This window comes from Pleurodeles waltl, chromosome 6, assembly GCF_031143425.1.
Source record: "Pleurodeles waltl isolate 20211129_DDA chromosome 6, aPleWal1.hap1.20221129, whole genome shotgun sequence".
Taxonomy (NCBI): Eukaryota; Metazoa; Chordata; class Amphibia; order Caudata; family Salamandridae; genus Pleurodeles; species Pleurodeles waltl.
In genome coordinates, this window is record NC_090445.1 from 729,930,731 (window position 1) to 729,957,754 (window position 27,024).

The 27,024-nt window shown below is 45.9% G+C and overlaps 1 protein-coding gene across 3 annotated transcripts in view; it reads right to left on the reverse strand.

Moving 5' to 3' along the window:
* The window catches only part of LOC138300212 (restin homolog), an 898,198-nt gene that overhangs the window by 131,179 nt on the left and 739,995 nt on the right, over nt 1–27,024 (reverse strand). For all 3 annotated transcript variants that reach the window (XM_069239250.1, XM_069239251.1, XM_069239252.1), the window contains exon 18: nt 24,366–24,473. In XM_069239250.1, the coding sequence (XP_069095351.1) occupies nt 24,366–24,473 (108 nt within the window). The remainder of the gene's footprint in view (nt 1–24,365; nt 24,474–27,024) is intronic.

Below are 27,024 nucleotides of genomic sequence, written 5' to 3' on the forward strand. Positions count from 1 at the left end.
GAGGCTAACTTTTCCCGAGAGTCTTCATTGTCTAAGTGGAAGAACCTGGAAAGTGCATGTGCATTGGCGTGGGCAGTCCCAGGTCTGTGTACCACTCTTAAGTGCAGTCCCTGTAGGGGATGGACCACCTCAAAGGTTTAGGGTTCTCACCTTTCATCTGAATAAGCCATCTGAGAGGTCTGTGGTCAGTTTGAACAATGACGTGAGTACTAAACAGGTATGCCCTCAATGTCTTCAGGAATCAAACCCCTGCAAAGGCCTCCCTCTCAATGGCACTCCAAAGCTATTTCCTGGAGAGTAATCTTCTGCTAATAAATGCAACAGGCTGGTCATGGCCATCATTGTTGGTTTGGGACATGACTGCTCCTATCCCATGTTCAGAGGCATCTGTCTGCACAATGAACTGCTTAGTGTTTTCTGGAGATTTGAGAACTGGTGCTGAGCACATTGCTTCCTTCATGGTGTCAAAGGCCTTTTGACAAATAACCATCCAGTTTACCTTCTTGGGCATCTTTTTGGATGTGAGTTCTTTGAGGGAGTCACAATGGATCCATACCCCTTCATAAACCTCCTGTAGTATCCAGACAAGCCAAGGAATGCTCAGACTTGAGGCTGAGTTGTTGGAGCTTCCCAGTCCAGAATTGTCTGGATCTTGGGCTGTAAGATTTGCACTTGGCCTCCACCTATAAGGTGGCCCAAGTATACAACTGTGGACCAGGTGATCCTGCCAGGTAGAGCTAAACACAGCAATATCATCTAGATATGCTGCACTAAAGGACTCCAATACAGCATGGGATTGATTCGCCAAACTCTGGAAAGTGACAGGGGCATTATTTAAGCCAAAGGGTATACAAATGACCTGATAATGCCCATCTGGTGTTGAGGATACTGTCTGTTCTTTGGCTTCTGGTACCATGTGAATCTGCCAGTACCCTGCAGTTAAGTTAAAAGTACTGAGATATTTTGCTGCATCACGTTAGTCTATCAGTTCATCAGCTCTGTGTATGGGGTGTGTATCTGTCTTGGTGAAAGAGTTGAGACCTCTGTAGTCCACACAAAACCTAATTTCCTTCTGTCTGCCCTGGGGAGGAGGCTTGGGGACTAGGACCACGGGGCTAGTCCAGAGACTGCCAGAGGGTTCAATAACCCTTAACGTCATCATCTAGCTTACCTCAGCCTTGAAGATCTCCCTAACTTGGTCAGACTATCAATAGATCTTGGATTTGACAGGCAATCTGTCTCCAGTGTCCACATCATGAGTACACCGGTGTGTCCAGGGGTTAAAGAGAAGAGCTTTGCATACTGCTGCAGGACTTGCCTGCAGTCATCCTGCTGTTGGGCAGAGAGGGTGTCTGAGTAGACAACTCTATCAGCTAACCCACACCTCTTTAGGACTGTAAGAGAGGAGGTCAGGGAGAGGTTCACTCTCTGCTGCCTGATCCTCACCAGTAACCATCAGCATGGTTACATCAGCCCAGTCACAGAAAAGTTTCAGGCAATTGACATGGATCACTCTCTTGGGGGTACTGCTAGTGCACAGGTCTACCAAGTAGGTGGCCTCACTTTTCTTCTCAAGGATAGGGTAAGGGCCACTCCATCTGTCTAGAATAGCCCTTGGAGCGACAGGACAGAACCCACACATTCTGCCCTGGTTAGAACTCCACCAGCTTAATGGCAGTGTGCATGTGTTTGGTGAGGGGTTCCAGAGGATGGCATAATACATGCTGCAGCCCTTAGGGACCCTTTCTCGCCACAGGGCCCTTCGTACCACTGGTACCTTTTACAAGGGATTTAGCTGTATGGCAATTGTGGAAGAAATGGTACAGTTTACGGAAGAACACAGGTGCTGGGGCCTGGTTAGCAGGATCCCAGCACACTCTCAGTCAAGTCTGCATCAGATACCAGACAAAAAGTTGGGGTGGGTGACCATGCCAAAAAGGGGCACTTTCCTACAAATACCTTTTAGTTTTAGTGCACATTGTAGGAGAACAAGCATATTATTGGCATGAAAGTGCAAAAGAGCCACTGGCCGCAGTAGGCTGACCCTCTGACCCATGCTGCGTGATATGGAGGGCAGGTGCAAAATGTAACGGACAGTTTAATAGACCAGTGGATGAACTGTTTGGTCAAGAGCCCCTCAATACATTTATGCATTTTTATTTATGAAGTTTTTTGATTACATGGTTCAGAAGAGATAAATAACACTGTCTATGGGCGGACCTAAAAAGGAGTATGTACCCGGGATCACACACATTGATCAGGTGCAGAAAGTCGGATTTCAGCTCAGGTTTGTTGATTTCAGACTTTCCAGATTATCAGCTTGACCTGGTCCCCTTCCAAGAAGCAATCGCTTACCCCTCACAGAATTGACATTCAGATTGAATTCTTTATGATAGTCAGCAAATTATATTTAGCAATATTTGAATTGAATAAACAAGCAGATACATAGGCAGCCAAATATGTTTATATTATAGAGTCAATAAAAGCAACTTAATTTTGTGGTAGAGATGGTCAGTCCAAAGGAAATATGTTAATTCACCTCTAACACGGTTGACGAAGCAAACATCACTGAATGGACTGACTTCAAAGTAGAAGTTAGTGAGTGGTGCAATTCGGTTTCCAGATTTGGTTTGGTGTCAATAAGTCCTGTGACTTTCAAAATATTTGTAAAAATAATAATAGATGTTGACGTTTTGTAAGAACAGGATGGGTACAGTCCTTTTGTAAGCAGAATACGTATCCTACTCCCCCTCTCTCCCAAAATCAGTAGAGTAGTAGAAAATGGTCATTAAGATATGGATACATTTTGATAGGTGACCCACAAATCTAACTTTGACTCTATGAAACAAAATGCAATTGTTCTCCCTCATAATTTAGGTGAGGTGGCACCAGCCTACATCTCTTTCCTCGACAGATCCAATTCCACATTTGTGCACTCAATATAAGCTATGAATATTTAATAATTCTGTGAGGGTCACTCTCCTTTTCTCCACCTGCACTGCACCTTCCACATCAAGGTCAGGTTCACTACTTCCGCACACTTCACTACTTTCACACTCATTAATCATCTCCTCTCTTTCACTGATGGAACCATGTTGAGCCGAGGAAGGGGAGCTGTCTTCTTCCCTTGATGCTCTCAAACCCTTCAACTCATTCTCTAACCAATCAGAACCTTATTCCTCATCCTTCGTTCCATCAACCTCACACATAGTATTTTGGTTATTGTTAAGTAAAGCAACACGTTTGAGATTCCAAACCCTACCATGACTCAGTCTGACAGCATTATGTAGCACTTCCATCACCTGTTCTGGTTCAAAATATTGGCTCTCACTCTTCTTAACTTTATAAGGTTTCTTAACCCGTACCCATTCACCCACAACAATCTTGACCTGTTTCACATGATGAGATTGGTCATAATACGACTTGTTCTTTTCTTGCGATCTGTCTAAGTTGTCTCTCGCCAATTCCACTGACCAGTGTTCCACACCAGCATCACATAACCACGCAGGGTTATGCTTACCCCTAGGATTCCTCCCTCTCATAATAACAAAAGGACTCAACCCTGTAGTAACATTCTCAGTGATTCTGTTAGTCCACACTGGCTTGAGCACAGCAGTGTGCCAATCACATTTCCCCGTAGAGCTTTGAATAACGCTTTTGATGACCCTATTAAATCTCTCAACAGTACCATTACTGCTAGAATTGTACAAAGACGTAGTTTTGTGTTTGATTCCCACTCTCTCAAAATACATCCTTGCTGCATCAGAAACGAATTGCACACCATTGTCACTCAACAATTTTGCAGGAATACCTTCTGATAGAAATACCTTGTCCATAAACTCCAGCACGGTAGCAGTGTCCGCTCTCCCTATTATACCAAGTTCTGGCCATTTAGAAAATAAATCAATAAGAACAACCACATATTCTTGATCATCTCCCACTGGACCAAACAAATCTACAGCAACACATTCCCAAGGCTGCCTGGGCAAGAATGCCTGATCCATAGGTGGTCTCAAGGTACACAAACTTTTGTCTGCCGAGGAACATACTTTACAAGACCTTACAAACCTTTCCACCGCTTTGTCCATTCCCGGCCACCAAAATAGATCTTTAACCACTGATTGTGGCCCAACAATGCCAAAACGGCCTTCGTGGCACAAATCCAAAACAACGTTCCTCATACCACATGGTGGAATGATTTTATCCCCTCTCACAATGATACTCCCTTCTACAGAAAGTTCATGCCTAACCTCCCAGAAGTACTTACTCTGCTCCGTGAGCTGGTCTTTCCTAGCCCGACCTTCTAAAATGAACTTCAACACCAATTGCAAAATGGGATCCTCTTCCATCTCTTTACCCCAAGATTCCTTATCAAGTGCAGAACTACCGGCATCATGTACTAGAGCAACACTGAAATCACCCCAAGGATCATCAACACAACCTTCCAACGGACTCGGCAACCTTGACAAACAATCCGCCATTAAATTATTTCTCCCGGGAACGTACACAATGCGGTATATGAAATCTTTCATTCACATGGACAACCTCAATATTCTTGCAGATGCCAACACACTACCTTCTGATGTGAGTAACTTAATCAAGGGTTTGTGATCGCATTGAAGAGTGATGTTCTTACCCCATATAAATGCACGGAAGTGTTCTAAAGCCCAGGCGCACGCTAAGGCCTCCTTCTCAATAACCGAGTACTTCTCCTCGGAAGGTGATAACGACCTGGAAGCAAACAATATTATCCTCTCCCTTCCATCTCTATCTCTCTGAGATAAAACGGCACCTAGCCCCTTATTGCTAGCATCTGTAGTCACCAAGGTATCCAATTCAGGGTCAAAACTCCCTAAATTCGCTACCTTGCTCAAATCCGCCTTGATGCTTTCAAATTCACGTTCACATACTTCATTCCATGCAAATCGGGAATTTTTCTTAAGAAGAAGTCTCAAGTTATAAACCTTCCCTGCAAAATTTGGAACAAATTTCGCTCAGAATTCTACCATACCCAAAAATGACCTTACTTCTTCCTTTGTAGTGGGGGTCGCTGCATTAACAGTGGCGTCAACCAACAACGCCTTCGGTTTCACTCCTTCACCACTGATTTCATGCCCCAAATATTCCACACTTCTCTTGGCAAACTTACACTTGCTCAATTCTACGGTCAAACCCTTACTCTCCAACACCCCCAACACATGTCTCAATCTCTCATCGTGCACACTCCGATCGCATCCAAATACCAAAATATCGTCCTAGAACCACATCACTCCCAATGAATTCACAAACAACTTATACATTAATCTTTGAAAAACTGCAGCCGCAGACGCTAGTCCAAACGGCATCCTCTTGTACTGGAAGCATCCGAAAGGTGTGATAAAGGCTGTCAGTTTTCTCGATTCAGTTGTCAGGGAAATCTGATGACAAGCAGCAGATAAGTCAATAGTGGAAAACCAACAGGCACCTTTAAGATTGGAGAACATTTCGGTGATTTTCGGTAGTGGAAAGCGGTCAATCACAATATTTTTATTCAAATATCTTAAATCAACGCATAAGCAAATTTTTCCATTGCTGCGTCGAGCAATTACCACTAGTGAAATCCATTCTGCACTTTCTGTTGGTTCAATAACGTCCATCCGTATCAGTTTTTCCAATTCTTTTGAAACATCATCCCTTATCATCAAGGGTACCGACCTCACCTTATGAATTTTAGGTACTGCATTTTTCTTTAAAACTATTTCATGTTCTAAACCTACTAATTTCCCCAACTGTTTATCAAAGACTCTGGGAAATCTCCTTTCCATCTCCGTGGCAAAGAAAACCCATCACCAACTACCAACACCTTTTCTTTGCTGTTGGGGTCCAAGACCATTTGAAGTCTTCCTTGATCTTTCCATCCGAGGACTGACGGCCCCCTTTTTGATACATACAGCTTTCCCATGGCACTTCTATTTTTGAAGGAGAACAGAAGCCATCTGAAACCTAGCAAGTCAATTTTATCTCCTGTATAGCTCTCCGGCCGAACATCTGGTTGTAACAATTGTTTGCCTATTTTATCCACGAACGTCGTATTCCATACTTCCTCATTTTCGATAGTGAAAGGTGAGCCAGAGTCTGCGTACATAGTAATTGGAATTCTACCAATCTCCATATTCACAATGGTTTCCCTTTGGTCTCCGCATCAGTGATGTTCAAAATAAAATTCCCATCCTCCGCAACTTCTCTGGACTCACGGGTATATTCTTCATTCTCACTTCTCGTGTGAACATTACCTTCCAATATACATTTGACAAGTTTCTTTTTATACCTGCAAACCTTCGCAAAGTGGCCCACAATACCACATTTGCTACATTTCAGTTTCAAGGCTGGGCACGTCTTAGCATATGCCAGGTGCTCCTTGCCGTCACATCCATAACACCTTCTCTCACCGTCACTACCTTGTGAGATTTTCTGTTCCTTCAACATTCTACGACTAGTCACTTTGTAAACGTTGTTGACACTTTTCTCTGTTGATTTTAACTCAGACACACCTCTCTGAAATGTCCGCCTTCCTTACAATGGCTAATATCTCCTCTAGCGGGGAATCACCATTTATCCATAATATTTCCTGGATGGATTGATTGTTGCTATTATGCATAACCAGTTGATCCCTTATCAGGTCATCATGTATTGGACCAAACTTGCAATCAAGGGCTAATTTCTTTAAGTCCGCCAAATAGTCATCCACAGACTACCCTTTCTCTTGTTTTCTTTGGAAAAACTTGTAGCGAGTGATTCCAACACAAACCTTTGGCACAAAATATTTGTCAAGATCTTGCATTTCCGCATTAAAAACACATCCGTCTCCACTGACAGAACTTTTCTGCATCTTATTGTATGTTTTCAATCCAATGGGCCCCAACGAATGTAGTAAGAGTCTTTTCTTTAGTTCCGCAGGCATTTTATTCTCTATATCAATGGCACCTATATAGTCCAAAAAATAGTCTTTCCATTCTGTCAATTTAACAAGCGGGGCACTTCCCGCAGCCATAAAATGCTTGTGGGGGAATAATAGTAAAATTAGGCTGCGCCATGTCACCCACGCCTTGATGCACAGTTCCAGTAAATTAGTACAATAAATAAAAAAATATGTAGCAATTGGCTTGTTAACAATAACTCTTCAGACCTGCTCCCTTCATTTAAAAACAATTGCTCCTTTTTTTTTTATATGTAAAAAAATAAAATAAACTATTGTGTGTTCTAATTGTAAAAATAATAAAACGCACACCACACTAAAAGAAAATCGCTGCGACAACGTGCAGAGCGTCTCTCATTACCTTGGAGACGCTCCACACGCACGTTGTAGCGCTGTGTTCTTATGGAGACGCTCCAATCCTCATGAGATGACGCTAGGTAACGCGTCAAGTGTTGCGTCTCCGTTCCCTTGGAGACGCTTGGGCTTTTCCAGGACGCGCGCTCGTTGCTAGGAGACGAGCGCACGCGACCATCCAATGCGCGTTGAGTCTCCGTTCCCGTGGAGATGCTTGGACTCTTCCAGGACACGTGCCCGTTACCAGGAGACGAGCGCACGCGACTATCCAATGCGCGTTGAGCAGCTCATGACAGAGTGAAAACGGTTTCTGCTCGCGCCGCATGCCATAGTGAGGAGCGCGTATATAGAAAAGAAGCGGAGCCCCAAAACACAATAATCATAGAAAAAATACAGAAATAACCTTCTTCACGACAACGTGTGGAGTCATTGATCGCCACCAGTAGACGCCGGCTGAAGCGAGAAGATAACCAAAACGCCAGTCGTCGTACTTTCAGGCCGCTACACTCCCACCATCCTCGTCGCCAAATTGAATTGGTGATGGTGGAAGTAAAACAGAAACCACTTCTTTATTAAGTACGCCAGTGCAATGAGGGAACAGGTCTGCTCAGCAGTGCATCCAGGCTCAACTCACTCGAAAGGAACTCCAGCGTCATAGACATTGGAATTCCCTTGTGTCACCGGCCATACATTCCACCAAGGAATGTACGTACGCACACAACACTACCCTACAAAATCCTTGAAATCCACCAAGAAGAAACGATGATTGAAAATGTTGGCAAAAATGCCACTCACCAATAGCTTAGACAGAAAAAACGTACTATACTGCCTAATACGCGGGCGTCATAATGAATCTCACTTAAATGTTTCAAAATCAGAAATCTGAACTGCGATCATGACTCCTGGATATGGCTGAAACTTTCTGTCTCTCTCTCTCTCTCTCTCTCCATCCCCCCGCCACCCCTAACCATGTGAGTGGTATATACAGCTTTTATTTTCTATGCATGGATCCACAGGCCATGTCAATGTGGCATTGAGGGGAAGGGGTAGTTGCCACAAAATGTGATGCCCTCGACAGTGGTCCTCTGAATTTCTGCCACTGACTATTACAAGCAGAGATTGGGCCGGCCTACAGAACAAAATGCACCGCTAAAGGTGCCACAGTCCACATTTATCAGGTACTGCTGGTATCGAAAAAATAATAGCAGTTTAAACCTCAAGAACTATTTTGTAAAATCTTTACTCAAGGTGCGTAATACTTTCCTAATAGGTTCCTGCTAATAGTACACGTTAATAAATGTTAGAAATAAACAAAAGTTCCCTTCAATAGTCAGTCTGAACAACGTTATAGTTATGATTCCAGAGCTATAATGCACTGAAATTTCTCATGTATGGGTAGTTATTCAACCATACTTTTTTCACTCCATTACTCATGACATCATGAATTACATTACAGAGGAGATCACTGCTAATTTTCCATATGACACATAAAATATGATCACAATGACATCACAAATATGCTACAACATGCAATATCAATCATGTAAGAGGCAATGGGAGGAATGCTTGCAAATAATCTAATCCCAGGCAATCGCTCGGAGTAGAAATCCCACGTATTGTTCACCGTCCACTGTGCCACTCAAGACAAAGGCCAGCCTTATTCATATCAGTATTTTCCCTGATCCTCCTGGGAACAAACAATCCCTAACTACGAGTCAAGAGTTCCTTCATGAGGAAACACAATCAGCCAAGGCCTGGTTTCGGCCTTGTTGTGAATCGTCAGTGAGATATAGCTTGGATCCTATGGTACAGTGAAAAAGGGACCCACGTTTGTGCATATCATTGGTCACTTAGGGCATAACAATCAAAAGATAATGGGAGCAATACTTGCAAAAATTCTAATCACTGGCAATCACTCAGGGGTAGTGTAAGGAAATGCCTCCTTGGCATGGTTACCCACTGACTTTTTGCCTTTGCTAATGCCAAGTTATGATTTGAAAGTGTGCTGGGAACCAGGCCCCAGCACCAGTGTTCTTTCCCTAAACAGTACCTTTGTCTCCACAATTGGCACAACCCTGGCACCCAGGTAAGTCCCTTGTAACTGGTACCCCTGGTACCAAGGGCCCTGATGCCAGGGAAGGTCTCTAAGGGCTGCAGCATGTCTTATGCCACTATAGGACCCCTCACTCAGCACATACACACTGCTTGCCAGCTTGTGTGTGCTGGTGGGGAGAAAATGACTAAGTCGACATGGCACTCCCATCAGAGTGCCATGCCAACCTCACACTGCCTGTGGCATAGGTAAGTCACCCCTCTAGCAGGCTTTACAGCCCTAAGGCATGATGCACTATACCACCGGTGAGGGCATATGTGCATGAGCACTATGCCCCTACAGTATCTAAGCAAAACCTTAGATATTGTAAGTGCATGGTAGCCATAAGAGTATATGGTCTGGGAGTCTGTCAAACACGAACTCCAAAGCACCATAATGGCTACACTGAAAACTGGGAAGTTTGGTATCAAACTTCTCAGCACAATAAATGCACACTGATGCCAGTGTGCACTTTATTGTAAAATACACCCAGAAGGCATCTTAGAGATGCCCCCTGAAAACATACCCGACTTCCAGTGTGGGCTGACTAGTTTTTGCCAGCCTGCCACACACCAGACATGTTGCTGGCCACATGGGGAGAGTGCCTTTGTCACTCTGATGCCAGGAACAAAGCCTGTACTGGGTGGAGGCTCACCCCCTTTGTTACAGCGCCACAGGGCATCCCAGCTAGTGGAGATGCCCGCCCCTCTGGCCACTGCCCCACTTTTTGGCGGCAAGGCTGGAGGAGATCATGAGCAAAACAAGGAGGAGTCACTCCCCAATCAGGACAGCCCCTAAGGTGTCCTGAGCTGAGGAGACTCTTACTTTTAGAAATCCTCCATCTTGCAGATGGAGGATTCCCACAATAGGATTAGGGACGTGCCCCCCTCCCCACAGGGAAGAGGCACAAAGAGGGTGTAGCCACCCTCAGGGCCTGTAGCCATTGCCCTCCCAGACCTAAACACCCCCCTAAACTGAGTATTTAGGGGCTCCCAGAACCGAGGAAGATAGATTCCTGCAACCTAACGAAGAAGAAGGACTACTGACCTGAAGCCCTGCAGTGAATACGGAGACGACAACTGATTTGGCCCCAGCCCCACCGGCCTGTCTCCCTACTTTGAAGAAAACTGCAACAGCGACACATCCAACAGGGTCCAGTGACCTCTGAAGCCTCAGAGGTCTACCCTGCATCTAAAGGACCAAGAAGCTCCCGAGAACAGAAGCCCTGTTCAAGAAACTGCAACTTTTTGAAACAAAGAAGCAACTTTTAAAGACCACACGTTTCCCGCTGGAAGCGTGAGATGTTCCACTCTGCACCCAACGCCCCCGGCTCGACCTGCGGAAAACTAACACTACAGGGAGGACTCCCCGGCAACTGCAAGCCCGTGAGTAGCCAGAGTTGACCCCCCTGAGCCCTCACAGCGACGCCTGCAGAGGAAAACCAGAGGCTCCCCCTGACCGCGACTGCATGCTTCAAGGAACCTGACGCCTGGAAACAGCACTGCACCCGCAGCCCCCAGGACCTGAAGGAACCGAACTCCAGTGCAGGAGCGACCCCCAGGCGACCCTCTGCCTAGCCCAGGTGGTGGCGACCCCGAGGATGCCTGCATCGTTGAAGAGACCCCTGGGTCTCCCCATTGATTCCTATAGAAAACCCGATGCCTGTTTGCACTCTGCACCCGGCCGCCGCTGAGGGTGTACTTTCGGTGCCTGCTTGTTTCCCCCCCAGAGCCTTACAAAACCCCCCTGGTCTGCCCTCTGAAGACACAGGTACTTACCTGCTGGCAGACTGGAACCGGGGCACCCCAATTTCCATTGAAGCCTATGTGTTTTGGGCACCACTTTGACCTCTGCACCTGACCGGCCCTGAGCTGCTGGTGTGGTAACTTTGGGGTTGCCTTGAACCCCCAACGGTGGGATACCTTGGACCCAACTTGAAACCCTGTAAATGTTTTACTTACCTGTGAACTTAACAGTTACTTACCTCCCCCAGGAACTGTTGATTTTTGCACTGTGTGCACTTTTAAAATAGCTTATTGGCATTTTTGTCAAAACTGTACATGCTATTGTGATTATTCAAAGTTCCTCGAATACCTGAGTGAAATACCTTTCATTTAAAGTATTGTTTGTAAATCTTGAACCTGTGGTTCTTAAAATAAACTAAGAAAAGTTATTTTTCTATTCAAAAACCTATTGGCCTGGAATTTGTCTTTGAGTGTGTGTTCCTCATTTATTGCCTGTGTGCGTACAACAAATGCTTAACACTACCCTCTGATAAGCCTACTGCTCGACCACACTACCACAAAATAGAGCATTAGAATGATCTCTTTTTGCCACTATCTTACCTCTAAGGGGAACCCTTGGACTCTGCGCACACTATTTCTTTGAAATGGTATATACAGAGCCAACTTCCTACAGTTACATTCCAAACCACTGTTGTTTTCCCACAGTGCCACTCTAGACAAAGACCTGCTTAAGTCAAATCAGTACTGACCTTGCTTCTCATGTGAACAATCCAATTCAAATTGCCAGATGAGGTCCCTTGGAAGAGGGAACACAAGTAACTCCAGGTCACCTTTGACTTTGTTATGCCTAATCAGTAGGTAGGGTTGCCTTTGGGGACCTTTACCCCATTGGTTAGGGAGGAGCCAGGAGTTACAACCCAACTACGAGCTAGTGCCAAGGATAAAGGTGGCACCCCCAAAGAACCCTCCTCAGAACACTTCATAGACTTGCAGAAGATCAGAAGAGGACAGAGCCCTGCTTGCTGTAACTTGAGATGAGGCCTGAAGGACTGGACCTGCTCCCTCCTGCAATCAAGACAAAGAAGTAGACTCCAAGGCCCAGTGGACTGACCTGTTTGGCTGAAGGGATACAAGAAGCTGAAGAACCACTTCATCCTGCATCACCAGTTACCCAGTCACAACTGGCAATGCACTGCACCCTGCTCAAGGTCTTTGCTGAACCAATGTCTGAAGTTCTATGATTCCCCTAAAGCCTGGGAGCCTTTGTTGAGGATCTGAGAAAAATGGTTCCTGGCGGTCGGAACCGCCAGGAACAGGATGGTGGTGAGGGGGTCGGAATCCCCCATGGCGGCGCAGCCAAACCGCCGCGGTCAGAATGCCCTGCGGGGCACCGCCAGCCTGTTGGCGGTGCTCCCGCCAACCCCGGCCCCGGCGGTCTTTGACCGCCAGGGTTGGAATGACCCCCTAAGTCTCAAGGTAAAATTCTTGACCTGACCACCCTGCTTGGTGAATCCACTCTGGATCCATCATGGTCAACCTCAAATTGTACCTAGTCCCTGGTTTATCACAAACATAAACTGTTATTGGTGATTAGCACTTTTTAGCACTATTTCTTCTTAAAACTTTAAAAACTCATAGCTCTGGTTCCTCTATTTAGATGTTTGATGTTTTGATGCCATTTTGTTTATTAATACTTACTCTATTTTTCTAATACGGTTTGGGATTTTTATTGTATTGCATTGTGATTTTATTACTGTTTTGGTACTGTATAAATAATTTATAAATTGCCCAAATTTAAGATTGTCTGCTCTGTGCCATAGCTACAAGAGGGTTGAGCCCAGGTTAATTTAGCGACTTCTGGGGTTCACCATGAATGGATACTGTTATTATTTGTTGAGTTGGACAACAGCCTGCCCCAAATAATATTCTACTCTCTTACACTGATGATGCAAATTGTGACATCATCTGTGATGTTGTGTGAGACTACGTGCAGAGCCCTGCCCTGGAGGTTTTATTACTTCAGTAGGTTTCGATTTTGGATTTTAACTGTGGCCCTATTCAATAGAGGAAATATGATGCTATGGTTCTGATCCAAAACCACAAACCATCAAAATATCAAAATTCACTCACTGTTGTTAAATGCATAGACATAACTGTCCTTCATCATTCACTGCCAATGATCTTGCACATCAGAGTTGATGTCCTAATTGAAATCAGTTGAGTATGTTATTCTACAAGGCAATGTTATTCCAAAATATATTACACCATGCAACTTAGAGCTGTGTACACACTGCTAAAACTATACTGATATGGCGCTCATGACAATTAACCACTGCCAAAGTACGCTACTGTTGTGCACACCACCAGCTGACACATTTTGTGCTCCTGTCGCACAATGTAGCTTTGGTATGGCATTGTGGTGCGCCATACCTTCCAACACATTCACCTCTCCTCTGTGATGCTTCACAGCAGCAGTTTGTTTTTGCTCCAATGGAATGCTTTTCCATGCAAAGTACTATTGTTGGGACGGAAAAGTCCTCTGCATGGTTACTGACGTGTACCCCTGCCCTGAGTGCCCAACTGTGCTTTTGTCAGGATGCCTAATGCTGATTTTTGTCGTCGTAGGCAACCAGATCATGTGTGTGTGTGCCATGTCATAGGTTTATTTCAGTGATTGTTGGACAAGAAGGGGCACCCAAAGAGCCACCCTCGTTGTGGTGGGGATGGCTACTACCTTCACCAGTAGATAAGCAGCACAAGCACTGTGGTGGTAGCATCCTGTGTAGTGATCAGTATGAGTGAACAGGTACTTGTTTAACCTGCATCACTGGAGTGAGGCCTACCAGATCACTCACCTTTTTAAAGTTCCAATGCTGTGTGCTTAACTCACCCTTGGCCTACATCAGTTAGATGTAAAGTGCTGCGTAGAGCAGGAGTGGTGACTGTGCTGGATGTATGTGTACCTAGGAAGGGTACACTACAGGGCTAGAGAAGTGCTGTGCAGTGGATTCATGGTGAGTGTGTATACTGGTTGTATGTATATCTGAGAGGAATACATTACATTAGAGTTTTGCTTTGAAGTGTATGCGCAGTGAAAGCATGTGCTGGGTGTATGTGTGCTTTTGAACAATACAACACATGAAGAGTAAATTGATGTTCAACCAGCGCATGGTGAAGTGTGGCCTATGGGCAAGTAGCACATTCACAATACAGAAAGGCTACAGTACTGAGCAGTGTGCTGAATGTATGTGTGCCTGGACTGGCACAATACACAAAGGTAACATGAAGCAGGTCATATGTGTGCATACACTGAGTGCAAATGGGCCTGTAATGGTACATTAAATGAAGGACACCGAGTTCCGTTTTGGGAAGCCCAGACCTGCCAGGCAAAAACATGGAGTGGAGGTAAAGAGATGTCCCTGTACAGATTTGTGGATTGCTGCATTCCTGGTAGCTGGGTGGGACACACACTGGGGAGGTGGGGACCAGGTCTACCCTGTACACTTCAAAGGGTGTTCTTTGATTCAGTGAGGGATCACAAGGAAAGGGACACATCTCAGGAAGAAGCTGGGACTCATAGAAGAATTATAAAGTGTAGGGCTGTGAGGCCAGAATTACCCTTTTGAGGCATATATCACTGTTGTTGACATCCAAGTGTAAACCCTTGTCACTCCCATGACCTGTGTTGTGGGACTGTAAGCTTCAGAGCCTATCCTGCTGTGATGAACAGGCTTTCAAAAAGAAGAGGGAGAGGAAAAGTGTACATTTAAAAAGAAGCAGAATCTCAACATAAAACTTTAAGACCTAGACCCTAAATCACATTTGGTGTCTGGAAATGGTCTATAAGACGGGGAGGTTGTGACTCCAAAAGCTGTCATCTGCCAAGCAGCCAGATGGGCTATGTGAAGAGTGGAAGCTCTGCAAGACTTCTGTCTGTGGCTAAGACAGGGGCCAAGGCCTGCTAGTCTCCCTGCTGGGTGAGGGGCCATCACCCAGGAAAATCAAGACCACCTGCCCTGGAGCCTGGAACGCCAGTGCCTGCCTGTTTGCCAAGAAAACTGTGCCCTGTGATGGGGAGGAGAGCATTGAAGGGAGCGAAATCCAGTTGTAAGCCCAACTGAACAGACCACTAGTGATGGGTGAGGTGACTGCTGCTGTATCGAGTGGGTCATTGCCCATGAGCAGATTCTAGTCAGCAATCTCTGTATGCCAGGAGAGAGCTACTGTGAGTGGGGTGCCATGCAAGGTGAGAGAAGCTAGCTCAGCAGCTGTTGCGATGACCCTGTACGCCAGGAGGGGCCACTGTGAAATGGACTACAATGCGCTTTAGGTCGACATCTTCGCCAGTAGCGGTACAGCAATCCCATATGACATGAAGGGCTGCTGCTACCAAAGATACCTGAGGCTCAGGGAGTTGCCCAAGAACTTTTAATCGCCTGCCCATGGGTCACCAGCAAGCAAAGACACTTGTACTGGAGTACACACATAAACTGAGGTGAAGGTGTGAGTGAATTGCCACATCAATGGGATCACTTTTGACTACTTTGCTAAGAGTTGGAGTGGAGTCTTGAGTTAATGCTTACTAGTGAGCATTCTCTGGATCCAACCACCAATAAATGGGGAATAACCCTACCGGGTGGGACAGGAATTTGCCAGAGGCACACTAGAGCCCCAACCTCAAAGGGAACGTGTTATTGCTCATGTATGTCATAATATTGCTTTGAATGAGTAAAGTCAGAAATAAAATACTTTTTTTAAATATGAAAATATGTATTTGACTGAACATTGATTTATTGTTACTTCTGCATGCTCTGAGTTCTGAGTAGTGTTCAGTAACCTGTATCACACTTCCCCATCCGCCCCCTTCCCATCCCCCAAGGGAGTCTTGGACTGCTCAACCGTAGCTATCACCCAGAGTCAAGTGCAGAAGGGGTACTTTGCCCAGATCGTCAGCATCCACAGTGGGTCGGGTCACGGGATACCAGGGGTTAAAGGCCTCGACTCTACAGTTGGCCCAGTAACCCTTGTGTCCCGTGGCCCTATGAAAGGGGGTCTGACACCTATTCACATGTCTGATGTATTCAGCACACATTGCTGATGAGGTTTGGAGTTCTGCTTCACTGATTCCCATCATGGTGCCTAGTTTTTTTAAATCATAGATTACATCTGAGCAAATTGGGTTGGGAACTAGATAGGAGGCACATACACCCAGTTCAAGAACTTGGAAAGGAAAATAATAATAATAATTTAGTTCTGCCACTCATTTTCCCTTTCAAAGATGGAGCCCATATTACCTGTAGCTCATTTTCTGGTGTCTTCTATTTAATGAATCCTCCGTACCAGTACTTTGTGTGACAAATGAGTCCAGCTCCTTTTTAGCAGCTTCTTCGCCCATAAGCCTACATTTTTTTCCCTGAATTTTATCTTTATGTTAGGATTTCCAATTTCTTTTATATATCCACTTCCTTCAATGTAGTGCCTCTACTGGTAGATTGGTTTAGTGCATGGCATCCTATTCAGGCATAATGATTGAATACTCTTTTATTATCTTGGAATGTTTTTATGCCAGCTCTGGATTTTCCTAAACTTTTGTGACTCATCTTGGAGATACCAGTTATACCTACCTACATCACATTGCATATAGAAGCACCATCTTAAGAGGAAGGAGTCATTGTTTCCCCCTCACCCCCTCTCCCCCCCTCCCCCCCCAGAGCAAGAAACACTTCAAGCGTTTGTGAATACATTAGTCTGATTTGGCTGCAGCAGTACGTGTCAGCGTGACAGGGGCTACAACTACCATGGTTACTTCATAGGCCAGCTTAGGCATGCAAATGCACCAGACCTATTGGGGGACAACTGCTGTGATGACTGCACTGGCCTGGTCGGGTCAACAAATGCTTCAGTGACTGCACCAGCCTGGTTGGGTCTGTACTAAGGAGGATGAGAAGCCCAGTCTGAGCTGACTCCCATCACTTGGCTGCATGGAGCCGCAGAAGCCTGGCCTGCATAAGCAATTAGGTTCATAGCTGAACTGAGTCAGGCAGCTGCATGTACACAGATGCTGCCATGACTTCTCTCCTCAGTGACCCGAGACTGCCTTCACTTGAGAGGACGTTGAGGTTGTCGGATCCACTCAGGAAGTGCATGAGAGACTATACACATTACCCAAAACACCAGAGGCATAAGAGCCTTGCGAAATGCAAACTTAGTGCGCATTTGACTTGTTTTTGAAACTGCACCTGAATCTGATTCATGCTACTGCTGGGAGCCTGGGAGGGTGACAAGATTTTAAGATGTCACCTAGGTGAGACTGCATGAGGAAAATCAGTGGGTACAAGGAGGAACAATAGAAGCTAGAAGGGGTGGGTTAAAAAATGGCTCCAAACCCTACTGACTATATGTTTTATTCTATATGAGGGGTCTAGGTCGAGATTACAAACAAAGGGAGTGGAAGAGGAAATAATGTTGCTACACTCAACCAAAAAGGGGGAGGGGGATTAAAGAAAACTAATCCTTCAGCCCTAGAGAAAGGTCCTATTGTTCCTCGTAGATCTGAATTTACACCTGCGATCCACTATGGCACACATTGAAAAAGATCTCTGGTAAAGAGCCCCCTAGAGGGGCCGGTCGGACACTGCAGCGCCAGCCCGACAAGGAGCAGGCCCTATGATGAAGCATGACACCCATTGGGTGTGTGAGGGCCCTGTCTTCTACTTTAAGTAGTGCCCTGTCTGACCGGTGTTTTTTTCTCCCTGAGCAGTGCACCCTATTTTCATGATTGACTTGGTTATAAGCCACCTGGACTACAATAATGCACTGTTCATGGCAGTCAACTGCACCTTACTGCCTAAACTCCAGGTAGTGCAAAATACGGCTGCACCTCTGGTCTGTAATCTCCCATCAGGCTCCTCTTCGGCTCCTATACTGAGAGATCTTTATTGGCTCCCTGTCCGAATATGCATCCTGTTTAAGATCTGTTGTCTCACCCATAAGTGCTCGAAGGACAACGCCCTGCTCTATCTAAAGGATAAATTGCATCGCTATCCATCTTCCTGCACCTTAAGATCTAGCGATAAGGAGTTCCTGATTATCTACCATGTTTGTACTATGAGATATGGTGGTAGAGCTTTTTTCTTTACGGCCCCCTCCACCTGGAATCAACTGCCTCTCCGTGTTCACTGTTGTGCTGATTTCATCACATTCAGGAAAATGCTGAAAACCTGGCTGTTCTAGTAATTGGTTATTTGTCTGCGCTGGCCGAGTGCCGAGATAGACTTTAGGATATGATTTGTTGCGCTTGATCAAGTGAAAATAGGATAACATGACATATCATAACATACTGAGGGAAGAGATTTGCTCACATGCACCTCAAAAGGTAGTAGATCGATCTACACTAGAGGTCTTGTTGAACGTCGAGGTTGAAAAGGCAACACAGCAATTTACAGTACTTACTCCATCCCTCAGAAGAAGGCGAACAAGTTACTTACCTTCGTTGATACTCTTTTTGGTGGCTACTCTATTAAACCACAGATTCCTTATCTTTAGAACATTCCCCAGGCACCAGATGGAGCCTGAAGCTTTTCCTATCAGTGCTCTAATGCACTGCTAGGTAGCACTGCATGGCTCTGAGTTTGTTTTGTTCCATCCTGGAAGTGATGGAGTGGAGCCACATATAGCCATCATCCCTTCCCACCGACATCAGTTTCTTGCTTCTTTTTTTGCACACCCTTGTACGCACATAAAACAATTGGAGAACCAGTGTGCAAATACCTAATTCAAGACCTTTTCAGATGGTAAAAAGAGACCACTCACTCCACAGAACAGGTACATAAAAGGGAAGTAAGGAATCTGCAGTTAGTTAGAGTATCCAGCAGAAAGAGCGTTACCAAAGGTAAGTAATTTGTTCTTTAGATGAATACTTCTAAGAGCCGATCGCTCACCTTTAGAATAGATACCAAAGCAGCATCCTGGCTCCCCACCCCCGAAGGTGGAAGGTCTCTGGAGAAGACTCATACCAAGACATCTTGGTGGGATGAATGGGTGAAATTCTCTTCCAGCCGGACTTGGCTGTCAAAGCAGTAGTGCTTCACGACTGTGTACATTGATGCCCAGGTCACAGCATGACATTGTACGCCTGCCCTTCATTGCCCCAGAGAGCACCACAAAAGCTGATTGTCCATTGGATGGGTTTTGGTGTGGTCGATATAAAAGCTTAAAACTCTTTTAGCGGTGCAGCAGATGGTGCCTCTCCTCCTCTTTCGACGGGGGGGAGGCAGGGCAAAGAATGCTGGGAGAGTGATGGATTTCCCTACGTGAAAAGGAGTCTCGACTTTTAGCAATAAGCCGCCTGGGTCCTCAGCACCAGTTTGTCTGGAAAACAAGTGTTGCAGGGTGGTTTCACAGAAAGAACCTGGTGCTCACTCACACAGCAAGCTGAAGTGATCATGATGAAGGTAACAGCATTTAGGGTCAGAAGTCATAAAGAGCAGCTGTGCTTCAGCTCAAAGACACATGAGAAATGTCAGGTCTAAATTAAGGTCCCACTGTGGCATCACAAATGGTTTGCGAGGAAGGTCTGGGAGGACACCTATGGGTCAAACGTAGAAAAATGCCTCACAACAAGTCATTTAAACGTGGACAGTGGGTCCATAAATGCAGAAAGCCAATATAGGGGAGCTAAATAACCCTTAAAATCATTCACTGCTAAACCTTGCTGAACCAAAGACAAAACAAATAACAAAATATCCAATAGTTTGGCACGTAAATAATAACTTGGGATTTGTAAAGCATGGCAAATCACCTGTGAGGGTCTGAAGGTGCTGAATTGTAGGCATGGGGAGATTCAGTCATTTGGCTGGAATCACAGGATGTTGAGCTGATGCAGAGATTCAAACCTGGTTCCTCCTGCTTCAAAGTCGGCAGCTCAGGCTGTTACGCCACATTCTCTTGCTGTCTTGGCTACACATTTGCTGAATTGCCCATAATAGGTAGACTTCAAGGAAGGGCAGCCAGGAAAGCATCTACAGTTTTGAGGTGGCAAATCAAATGCAGTCAACTGTCGCCATGCAATCTCCACACATGGAAGTGCAAGTTGTGCAGATTCAGGTGGGAAACCCTGCTGCAGCAACAGGAGATCCTCTTGAAGTGGTAGCCTGATCAGAGGTAGGATACCCGTACCCAGGAGTTCAAGGAACCACACTCTCCTAGCCCAATCCAGTGCCTCTAGGATAATTTGGGCCCAGTTGTTCCTGAACTGATTGAGAATGCATACAATAGTCCAGAGTTCCAATCCAGCCTAAATGCATTGCCTAGCAAGAGCATTCCTAGGAACTCCAAAACAAGACATTTTAGACAATGTGCAAAATTGGCAGCAGCAAAGAGATCTAGCAAGCATTCTCCCCATGCTTAGAATATGCCCTGTGCCATCTTGTGGTACAGACACCATTAGTGATTCATCAGGTACCATTCACTGAGTTTGTCCACGGCAGCGTTCAATGATTCCAAGCCACCAGGTGATTCATGAGATGTGAGACACTCATGTTTCAACTATCTCCAAAAGGTGCACAGCCTTCTGGCACAGGACCCAGGAGCCCACTATGCACTGCTTTTTGCAGTACCACATAGTGGCTGTGTTGTATGTAATAAGCTGCACCAGACTCTACTTGATGGACTGCAACAAGGCCTTCAGGGCCAAACGAATGGCCGGCAACCACAGTACACTGATATGGAGCTTGGTTTTCATCTGATGAAGAGTCCTCTGATCTTCACCTCTCAGATGATGCATCCATCACCACAATCAGCTCTGGATGGGGCAGGAATGGGACCTGCCATAGACTGCAGTTGAGCTGAAACCACTGCACATTTTGAAGTCTTCTCTGAAACCTGGATGGCGTCTGACAGCCTGGCTTGGTGCTAAGCTCACTGAGACTTCAGACCCCATTGCAGAACCTGCAGATTCCACCTGGCACAGCTGATACGCAGGATGCAGCTGCTAGCAGTCAAAGAAGCCTCGGAGCTGCTCCCACCAGGGTCTAGGATCGAGGTTGAAACATTGGGGTCATAGCCTGAATGTCCTGGACACGTTCTGACGGAAGGAGGACCCTGAACTGTACTGTGACAAAGACAGCTCCTATAAAAAGAAGCTTCTGGGAAGTAGTGAGGTGCTTCTTTAGCTCACAAGAACCCCAATGATGATATCAATTTTTCCCTTGTCTGGAGGTGGTCTTTGACTGACTGTGGTAAGCCCACATTCAATAGGCAGTCATCAAGGTAGGGAAACAGACCTTCCCACCCTCCAAAGATGAGCAACAACCACCACCATCACTTTCTTGAACACCTGAGGGGTGCTGGTGAGGCCAAAGGGGAGAATGGCAAACTGAAAATGCTTCTTGGCAACACTGAACTGCATGTAAAGACTGGGGGACTGCAGGACAAGAATTTGAAAATACATGTCCTTAAGGTCCAAAGCTACTCTCAAGTCACCCGGACACAGGACAGACAGAACTTGGGCCAGTGTGTGCATTTTTAATTTGCCCTTCCGCAAGAAGGAATTCAAGGAGTGAAGGTCCAAAATAGGCTGAGGCTCTCCATTCTTTTTCAGTATGAGGTAATAGCGAGGATAATAACCTGACCCTATTTGCAAGTCTGAAAAAGTCTTGATGGCTCCTTTGGAAATCAGAGGTCACACTTCTTGCAGTAAGATTGATAGGTGCCCCTCTGAGCCCCACTCCAATGTGGTCAGAAACAAACAGAACAATCTGGAGGACCCATCTGTCAGATGTGATGGATTGCTGCTCTGGTAGAAAACGTTGGATCTTACCTCCCATAGAGGTGATTGTGAGCTGCTACGGACAAACTAAAAGTTACTTGGAGACTGATGCCGCAGAAGAGGTTGGCTGGTAAGCCGGATAGCCATGTTGACCTGAGTATTGCCTGCTGAATCTGTCCCCTGCCATGTAAGGACTGAGGTGACTGCAGTGGGGTCGAAGAGACTGGAGTTGCCATATGCCAACACTATAGCGTAGCGTTGGAGAAGCCGAAACTGATGAGGAAAATTCCTATAGGCCCACGGAACACATGTGGCCCAACTTTCCATAAAGCATTCTAAATCAGAATCAGCTTTTCTGCCGAGCAGCTGGGATCTGCTGAAAGGCACATCCATAAGGGATGCCTCTACATCGTCTGAAAAACCTATGGATTGCATCCACGCTTACTGACGGAGCACCACACTAGTGCCGACTGGTGCCCAAAGCAATCAGCAGTATCCAGGCCAGCACCAATCACATATTTGGCTGTATCCTGACCATCTTGAGTCGTTTGAGCCAAGGAGGCCAAAAATTCTTCTGGGACTGGCAGCAAGAGTTTGTCCCTGATGGTGTGCTTATATTTACCTATTAGGCAAACTGGTTTGACCAACCTAAAGGTTAAGCTGGCCAGAAAAAAACATTTGTTTTCCGAATGCCTCAATCCTTTTCCCCAATCCCCCTAGGGACAGCCTTTCTAGGGGGTTGTGGGGAATGAATTGTCATTTACTTTGAGGTTGAAGCTTGGTCCACCAAATCTTCGGGAGTAGGGTGCTGAATAAGAAAATGAGGGTTGCCAGGCACTGGTGTGACCTGTTTGTCCATCTGCTTGCTAACTGGTTGGTAAGGGAAAGGCTCAGAACAAGGGCCCATTTGAGTGTCAGAGCTTCATTGAATGGAGTAAGGGATCATAGGAAGCATGTCCAGGTTGCAAAACTCTTGTGAGGATGTTTTTAACCTAAACAGAGGACAGCTGTAGTCAAGGAGCAGCCGCAAGTCATAATACCAGGGCATAGTAAGCACTCTTTTCTATTCGTAGCCCAAGGGGGAAATCAACCCTGTATTATGGGAAGCATCAAGACCACTGGCCTGCTGTAAATAAATGTATTCTTAATGTGAGAGCAAGTCTTTCCCTACATCACCAGTGTCATCTCCAGGTGGTAGTAAACTCTGTTCAGAACCAAAAAGATAATGGAGCATCTGAGGATGTCTCCACGGTAGTGAAGGTATATTGTCAGAATCAGCTGGCATGGGAACAATGTGTCCTGAAGTGGAGTCAGAGTGCTACCTTGGTCAGGGTCGAGACTGATTTGGCTCAGGGTAAGATATTAGAGTCAGCACCCAGCGCCAATCTACCTCGAGCATGAGCAACATTGGTACCGGTGTCGATGAAAGGGGGACCGTGCAGATCTTGGGGCCAAAGTGGAAGTCAGTGCAGTGCCCAAGACTGATTCCAGGGATTCAGCAGGCACCATTGGCAGATCCGCTAGTGATAAGCCGACTTATGGCCTTTGCACATTCTTGGGGCCTAAAGGTACCATAGATGGAGGTAGAACACTGTCAAAAATATATAGCATGGACTCCTTAAAGGCCTCGACCTGCTGTCAGGATCAATAGCAGAATTGGCCCCTCAAATAAGGACTGAGAGCAAGATCGAGTGGCATCTTGACACCTTTGTGACTTATCATTAGATAAAATGGCAGGATGAGTGTGAGTCCCCGATCCTGCCACTTGTTATTATTGCCTTATTATTTCCTGCCATGTTATTATTTGACTTGGGCTTTGACTTACCGGATGGCTTTAACAGCGACAAAGACCTGTGTTGGGATTGGCTGCAGGAGCTAGTCCCTGCCAACAACTTGGAGTGGGACTTACATAAGGTCTGTGACTTCTTCCTATGTTTAGCGAAGTACAGCTATGCTTCATGGTCCCCACCCACTTCCCATTGCTTGAGGACAACTTATTACATGATTTGAAGTCATGCCCGAGCCTAAACACTAAAGGCAACCATTCAGTGGTTCCATTACCCACATCAGTTTTGTAGTGACATGGCAGGGTTTTAACCATGTAGTTTTAGGGGGGATCATTGTTCCTTTGCACACTGGATTTCGGGACTGAAGATCATAAAATACTGATCAAAGAGGGGGCGGAGCTCCAGATACGTGTTTGAAGACACAGAAAGGAACTGCGGCTCCATTCGTCACTTCTGCATTGAACAACGCCAATGCGCAGCTGTATGGAGCCACCTAGCAGTAAACGGAATCCCTGCTTTAAAATGTTTCCGGATCTAGGATGGCGCCTGAAGAGTATTCTAAAGGTGAGGAATGTGCAGTTAGAAGAATTCATCAGAAACAATTTTCCTGTCAATTTGCCATCATGCATTCAGCAAAGCCAAGCTCAATTCACCTCCAACTTACCCGGCATACAGGCGAGTATTTCCACACTGCTGACAGGAAATCCTGGAGGCCAAAGGAGCTCACATCTTCTAGCTGGTAATGCTCATTAAAAAGGCGGGACAACACTTCCTGTGGAGAAAAAAATTATGGTTGATAATTTAGTCTGAAATTATGTCAGAAAGTAGTGAGTGATTTTGTTTTACATAAGAACAAGGAATTAGATATCCGACAGGAATCACGCCACAAATGACCCAAAACGTGTTGTCATTCATCCATGCAATACATTGGATTCTGCATGATTTGGCAGATCACTGGGTCAACACAATGACTGTTAGAGAAAGAGAATCTGGTTCTAGATTTGTTTTAATGTTTTTATTAAGGTTTTCAATTGCAAACAAAGACAGGATTGCATGTCGCTCATTTTATTCTGAAACAGTACCTAACCACAATTCAAGTGATTGCTAAATGATAGCATACATGCAAGTCAGTGAGTCAAATAATACAGCCGCTAGAACATTTCTGTACTGGGCGAGAACTGTAAGTACACTAAGCAGTGGTATGCCAATATGTCTATCTGACTCAGAACTGGAAGAGAGAAATGGCGATTCGGGCTCAGTGGTAGATGGGGCTGTTGCGTGTGAAGGATGTTAGAAGAAGACGGAGCGAGGCTCCAACCATGCAGTGGTTTGAGTCAGGAGTTGGACTGAGGGTGTGGCTAGCTCCTAGTTACTCTGGCTAAAATGAGGAGTGATTACACATCGGGGGGACTCAGAGTGCAGACAAGCGCATACAGATACTGGGGAGGGAAGGACGGGAGCAACGGTGGATGTTGTGCACGCGGTGCTGTCATTGATATTGGAGTTCACTGGGGCAGATCATCATTCTAGGTGAGTTGCAGGAAATGCTCCAGGAGAGCATCCCAGGCCATAAAAAATGGTTTATAAGGAAGGTGCCAGACGTCTTCATAGCGCAGGGCCTCACCCCTGGCCTCCCCCCATTTCTGCAGCGCACCATGCCATGCAGTTGCCTTGGGGCTTGCGCTTCTCTCCGCTGTAGAATGAGTACTCTTTTAGAGAACAGGGGGGTCATGCCAGCAAAGCGCATTCTCACCCTGTGATGCTGCTATTCTAGAAAATACCAAGGGCACCAATGTCAGTAAGCTTGGTGACCTCCTGTAATATGCTATATACCGAATGCCAATAAGAGGCTAGGGCTGGCATGATCACAACATGCTGCAGATTGGCAGAAGCCGAATAGCAGGGTGGCAGATGAGGGGTGCATTAGGGAAGTAGCCGTTGAGCTGCTCTGGCGTCAGGAAGGCTTGCTGTCAAATAGAGAACTGTATGATTTTAAACGCGGCATTTCAAGACGCTGATTGAGGAAATTCCGGAGCCTGTTAACATTCAGTGTCACGAAGCACCTGTCTGATATCATTCCCAGTGCTTAATTTGTAAATAAAAATGTGCCGATGCCCAAAGCCCTCCTCTTAAACACGCGGCAGCTGCAATTAAATGCACCAACACGGAATACTGACACAGAGTAAACCTGAAGCCATCACAGGCCGCTTCAATCCATTTACAGCCACTCCCTACCCCGCCAACTGACTCTTGAAGCTTTCTCCCTTTGTGACGCTTTTCCGTCTTTCTTTCCTTCGTCTTTCTCATATGTGTCTTTTGCTCGCAGTGAATGCTTGAGGCAGAAAAATAAGCGCCGGCCCTGAAAAATAAGTGCCGGTGCGGAGCACCGGAAACAACAAGCACAAATTAAGCACTGTAATTTCCCCATTTGGCCGTCAGTGGGGACCAAATGTGTTCCCTTATGGTTATATATCCACATTATCAGGTGATATCCCATTCCCATGAGTAGCAGAGTCTGCATAACTGGGTGTGCTTGGCGTTCTTCGTCTTGTGCGGACCAGAGGACGCAGCATGTATTGTGTAGTATTTTCAAAACAGATTTTATTGCTTTTCAAAGACACACACACAGTGTGCGCATGATGAGGGTTTCATGTAATTTTCATATTAGCTGCTGCCTGCATAAAATCAGGTTCCACATAACTATAGCATTTATAACACAGGATCAAATACAAGAACATCACAGGCAATAGGAACAAGCCAACATTTGACAGAGGGCATAATTCCAGTTGTATGTGTGCAAACTACTAACAGACACAGTAACTCCCCCCTCCACCCCTGGGATGCTACCTAGTGGAAGCTGTTCTAAGTAGTGCGTTGACTAGTATAGTTATGATGCTCAAACGAGAGATCATACGGCAGTGCATGGTGAAGTGCAATCCCCTGCATGGTGAGAGCGTTAATAAAACCCTTCTGCATAACCCAAGTTGTGTAAGTCACTTCATCGCCTAGATGTGGCTGTTCCCATAATGAGCGGAGTCAGGGGGATAGCTTAGTGATCATTATTTGCCCCCTCCTCAGGGTCCCTCAAGGAATGTACCAAGGTCTTCCATGCGCGGGCTGTCTCAAGTGTGCCTCGCACCCCCCCCTCCATGGCCTTCCGAAGGCGGATCTCAGCATCAAAATATCCCCATTTAAGAAGTTCCCTCTTCCAGTTTGTTGCCTTGGGGCCCCTAGAGCTCTTCCAGTTGCAACCTGCTTGGGACTTTATTCTTGGGCTAACGAGGGAAGCAGCCGAGGAGGCAGTGCTGTGGGGGCAGGGGACT